The sequence below is a fragment of the Phaeoacremonium minimum genome (assembly GCF_000392275.1).
Source record: "Phaeoacremonium minimum UCRPA7 unplaced genomic scaffold PA7_03_scaffold_614, whole genome shotgun sequence".
NCBI classification, from domain to species: domain Eukaryota; kingdom Fungi; phylum Ascomycota; class Sordariomycetes; order Togniniales; family Togniniaceae; genus Phaeoacremonium; species Phaeoacremonium minimum.
Genome location: NW_006921516.1, coordinates 19,167 through 25,137, shown reverse-complemented (window position 1 = coordinate 25,137; position 5,971 = coordinate 19,167). Strand labels below are relative to the sequence as shown.

Sequence of the window (5,971 nt, the reverse complement as noted above, 5' to 3'; positions counted from 1 at the left end):
ACTATCTATCTAGCCCGTTATATTTAGGTTTAACTTTTAGCTAAACTAACTTTTTTTTCTTTTTCTTTACTTTTTTTTTCCTTCCTTTCTTTTCTTTTTATTTATACCTGGCCGCCATGGCGCGACATATGCTGGCAGCATATCCCCTGGCCGTTGTATGGGGCGTACGGACGGAGAAGAAAAGACTAGGGGGTAGATATCCTCTTAGAAATAGGAGGTAGATATCCCCAGGTTCTCATACGATAAAATAGCTATAAGTCGGACTAGATAAGAGAAGATAACAGTATGATAATAAATATAAGAGTATATAATCTATAGAGGCATAGTGGTAGAGATATAGATGGTTAAAGTTTAAGGGTGTGGATTTTAGTATGGTCTAGTTAGGGTTAGAAGAAGAAGGAGAGATATACGAAAGATAATCTTAACTTTAAGAGGTAGAAATAATCTTAAGATAAAGAAAATCTTATATAAGTATATAGTCTTAAACTATCTTATAAATATTAAGTTAAGATTAACTATAAAATTAAGATATTATATCTACTATTATAATAATAAAAGCTTTAGTTACATAATATAATATAATATAATAAATATAATATAAAGTATATTATACTATATAATAGTTATAAAATAAAAAGCTTAATATAATCTAAAAAGAAAAAGAATCATATAATCAACTCTAAAATAAGGCTTGATAATATAATAATAATATAGTATATATTAATACTATAATTTACTTTTCTATATAATAGAAAAGTATATTATGATAATCTACAAAGCTTTAGGTTTAACTCTTAACTAAACTAACTTTTTTTTCTTTACTTTCTTTTCTTTCCTCTTTTTTTTCCTTTTCCTTTCTTTTTCTTTTATTTATACTCTTTTCCTTCCTACTTTATCATATAATATATAAGATATATTATAGTATTTAAAGCTTATATAACTAAGATAAGCCTAATGATAGAAAGGTGGCAGGCTCCTAAGAGGGCCTACGACGTTAAGAAGGTAGGTCATAAAGAAGGCTCCTAAGGGCCTACGATGGCTGCCATAAGGGTAGTGTCAGCCTCACAAGGCGGCCTATATAAGCCTCTAAGGCAACTTTCGATTTATTCTAGAGACGATGTAGATACTCCTTAAGCTAGCCTAAGCGTTCGGCTATAAGGCCTTAAGAATATATAGATAAGGCTCTTAAAGGCTTATAATACTGTCTTAAACCTATATTATAACCTGACAATAACCTAACAACAATCTGACAACTTAATCAGCTGTCTTACCTATGTTTCTTCTACCATTATATCTAATAATAAATAATAAAAAGAAAGAAGAAGAAAAAAGATTAAAATACTAATATACTCTATCTTTACTTATAATAGTAAGTATATCTTTTACTATATATAATACTCTATCTATATATACTTATTATTGCTTTCTTTATATATATATATAGTTTTTCTTTCTTTTTTTTATACTTTATTCTTTTGATTCTTTAAGCTTTTTCTTTTTTTCTTTTTACTTTCTTTCTTTCCTTTTATTTTATTTTACCTTTTATTTAAGTTTCTTATATTCTTACTCTTTAGAACTTACTATAAATAAATCTTATAATATATTCTTTTAGCTTTCTTTTTTTTAAAAGAAATAAAAGTAGAAAAGCTTAACAATAGATAAGGTAAAATATATATAATTAATTAACTTTTAGCTTACTAAAACTAGCTAAAATAAGAAATATAAATGATAAATATAAATTTAGTATCTATTATAAAATAATTTAATTATTAGTGATTAACTATTGTTAGTAAATATAAAGCTATCTTAAATAAGCTAAAAGATATTATAACTAAGTATAAATAATACTTTAAGTTAATATAAAAACTATCGTTAGTAAGATAAAGATAGTCTTTAATATCTATAAGATTATTATTAGTAAGAAAGAAGCTATCTTAAGTAAGCTAGAAAATATAATAACTAGATATAAATAATACTTTAAGTTAGTATAAAAACTATCGTTAGTAAGATAAATATAGTCTTTAGTATTTATAAGATTATTATTAGTAAGAAAGAAGCTATCTTAAGTAAGCTAGAAAATATAATAACTAGATATAAATAATACTTTAAGTTAGTATAAAAACTATCGTTAGTAAGATAAAGATAGTTTTTACTATTTATAAGATTATTATTAGTAAGAAAGAAGTTATTAAAAAACTATTTAAAAGCTATTATTAAAATTAATCTAGTTAAAGCTTTATATATTACTATCATTTAAATAATAATAATCTTATAAATAAACTTAGAAAAAAACTTTATAAATTATAACTTTTTATTATAAAATCTTTTCTTTTTATATTATATTTAAATATTATATTATAATATAATAATATAAAAATATTATATAAATTTCTTAAAATCAAAATCCTAAAAATAAGAAGATATAACCTTTAATCTATCATTTATTATATTATATATATTAAACATTATTACTAACAGATATATATATTGTCAGACTTAACTAAAGCTTAATCTTTATATTATCTTATTTTTATCATTCTTTTTAAGATTTTAAAACTATTAAAAGCTAAAGATAGAATATATAATTCTCGTCTTAGATATATTGATTTCCCTAGTCGTAGATAGACTGCATTTTATCTTGTCCTTGAGGACTCTCTGCAAATACAGTCTAACCCTCTAGATTAATAGGGAAATATTGTCTATCCTCCCGCCATTTTCGCTGGCTAGCTCCATATAACGGATAGGTTAGCCTGCATCTGGGGATGGACGGCTAGGATATCTACCTCCTATCTTTTATTTTTCGTCCATACACTCCATACAAAACCAGAGGATATGCTGCAGCATATCCCGTAGCAGGTGAGAGTTACTCTAACACGATCTGGGTCTTGGAGACACCGTCGAATGCTAACGCATCGCTGGCTGTGATGCCATGAACATATACGTCTCCCACCAATAATGCCCCTTCCCTCTCCGGCTCATACCTGATCAGAAATAGAACCTCTCGTCCCGCAAAGACGACGATCTTGTCACCTGCCTTTGCAACAGATGGTACTAGTGCCATATATCCTTTGTTGGTAATGCAGAATGTCAGCCCCAGACACTCCCGCACAGCTAGCAAGAAACGCCACATATGGCCCGCTCGATCGGCCCTCCGCAACTCATCGATCGACATGCTCATGAACTCCTCATACGTTTCCAACAGATCAGGAACTGTCGGGACGTCATCACCTTCTGCTTTGTTGGTATCGGCAGCTTTGCACAGTCGTGCTAAAAGGTTGACGAATTCTCGGTTGGGGTCTGAGTACGCCGACGCACATAGCCCATGGTACCATTGTAAAGCCCACCGGGCTCGTTTGATGCCTCCTCGATCGAAGAAACTTGTTGTACCCCGGGCTCGTAGGTCAAATATTGGGCTGTCTTGTACCACTAGTAGTGTATCGATTGTAAAGCCATCGAGAATTAGGCAGCCGTTAGAGATCGCTCCGTTTTGGGCGCGGGGGCATCCGGAGCCAGAAGACGATGACTTGTTCTGAACGGCAAATTTCTTCGGACTGTCAGTTTCACTCGTAAATGTCCAGTCGGGTACCCAAGACGGAAGCCCTCCGATATTTCCACGCCGTCTTGCGAGGCCAGCATGATCGAGCGTTTGCACAGCCCTGTTCCTCTCAACTTGGGCGATGGCGAAGCGAACAAAGATCTTGTAGGCTGGTATGGAGTAGTCATCAAACGCGGCTCTCTCGTCTTCTGGAAACAAAGAGAGGAGCGCAAAGATCTTGTCCTTGGCCTTGGTGACACAAAGCCTCCGGGACAACTCCATGAAGCGAATTGAGTTGGGCCGGCCTGCCTCAATGCTCTCTCGTATCTGCTCAATGGAAAGGTAATTCTGGATGCCACGCCTGATCTGCGTCTGCTCTGCCGCAGACATTCCGTAGCGGCCAAGCGGGACAGCCTCAAGCTTAGAGATTAGAAGAGCGAAGGACAGTTCCAGCTCGTACCACCAGAAGATGCAAGGGCCGAGCATGGCCATGACGCGCTTCGCGTGGACGAACTCCTGAACAATCCACGTACGTGTGAACCACGGCCTCGCGAATAGTCTCCAGTAGTGCATATACGAGACGTCATTCTCAGAGGGTAGGCTATCGTACGCTGGCGGCGATTTCTCTGCAGCGACCGCGGCCCGCGTCATGAGGCTATACGTAGAACGCCACTCCGGCTGCTCGTCTCCAAAATCAACATACACGGCTTCGGCCCTCTTGTAGATGTGCTCCATCATCAGAAGTTGCTCAGTCTTCTCCACGTTGTCTTTCTGGTTGATGCAGACGGCGTCAGCCCAAAGGTAGTCTTCCCTAGCATGGAGTGGTGCAGAGTCGGCTGCGGCGCGGAATCTCTTCAAGGCCGCTTCCAGAGACCTCCGCGCCGCGAAGACCTTGCCATCGGGGACAAGCAGAATCTTGCACTCGTTGCCCTCAGTCCCCCAGCAGTAGGACAACGCGGCATACTGCGGGGCGTCGTCCAGCGGGCAGACGACAACCTCGCACACGACTGCATCGTCTCGGAACACTGCCTTGTGCACCTTCAGTAGGCGGATGGTCCCTGGCGCAAGCCGCGTATAGCGGTAGGCGCCGAGAGTATCCCCAAGCGTGATCGCTTGCGTGCGGCCGTGCGTGAACGCCGGACCCGACTGTTGCCTCTGCACGGTGGAGGCGGGCGCTCCGAAGAGAACAGGCCGGGCGGAGCTGGGTGGGCCACCGGCGCAGGTGCCGTCGCAGCCCTCGTGGGTCGGGCAAGCGTTGATCACGGCCGCTCTCATTTGCGAATACATGTTAATCGAGCCCGTAACAGTGTCGTCTTCATGCCTGCCAACTCCTGACGGGCGAATGACAATCGGCTCATTCCTAGAGAGAAAGTTGAAGAGCGCTGTCCGACCAACTCCCCAATTTCGACGATCCGTCTGCGAGCTTTGGTTCGTCGCGCCCTCAGCCGTACTCGCGCCATCGCCTATTTGTCGATGGCCATCTGGCGATCTGTGGGCTGTCATGCTTTTGACTTACTCGCATCAAGGCCTCAGCGAATTATCCCATGGGCTTGTAGCCGGTGCAAGGGGAACCGGCAACAGTTGAATGCAGGCCCGTCAGACCTCAGTCCGCCTCTTGGGAAAGTAGCCCACACCAGTCCCAGCCATGGTCATCTCAGGTGACGCCAAGATGAATCTATTCATTCCAGGAAAGCTGGTTGCAATACTTCCATTGGCTGTGTATCGTCGGCAGGGAGGCGCCAAGTCGAAAAAGCTCACCAATCCAAAGTGTGGCGCACTCGGAGTCCTTGCCATCGCGCAGGCACTGCCACTGTGTTCGCCCAACTAAATAGCGCACTGCTAGCCTAACTTTCTATTGTAGGGCTGACTATTAGTGCCTTGACGGAGCGATCTGACTCCGAGGAAGAGGGGGAGTCTCAAGTTCACTAGAAAACGAAGAGACTGCTCTGTGTTCTGAACGCTTGATTTTCAATTACAAGCATAAACACAGCTACTATATTGCCATTTTAATAGTATTTGCTCTTTTGGGAAATCTCCTTATAAGTCTTGAATTTCTCTCTGCAGAAACCGCTTGTGGCTGACTTGGTCTAAGGCGATGTTTGTACCATCTACTAGTGGCCAATATTTCTCAATGTTTCTTATAAGAGGAGATGCTTTCTCGCTATATAATCTTTATATAAGTTGGGTCAGCTTCTCTCTACCTCGACTATATGCAAAACGCACTGCTATGCTCGCCATTGTGAACTTTATGGTTGCTGGAGTAGCACATTTTTACACCTCGTATATATTTCCGGACTTCCAGAAGCCTCGCTACTATATCGGTGGGGCTGTTATGAGTGGAGCTTGCTTAGTGTGTTCTGTCATGGCTCTTGGTATTAAATACTATCTTGAAGCACAGAACAGGAATTTCGAGGCAGAGGAGCGTCGTGGCGTAGT

General features: G+C 39.5%; 1 protein-coding gene across 1 annotated transcript; it reads right to left on the bottom strand.

Annotated features, from left to right (window-relative positions):
* Positions 1 to 2,863: 2,863 nt before the first annotated feature.
* Positions 2,864 to 4,822, bottom strand: UCRPA7_8909 (putative heterokaryon incompatibility protein; the record flags this gene model as incomplete). Its single annotated transcript, XM_007921415.1, has 1 exon — positions 2,864 to 4,822. The coding sequence occupies one exon, from the start codon at positions 4,820 to 4,822 to the stop codon at positions 2,864 to 2,866; it is 1,959 nt and encodes a 652-aa protein (XP_007919606.1).
* Positions 4,823 to 5,971: the final 1,149 nt, after the last annotated feature.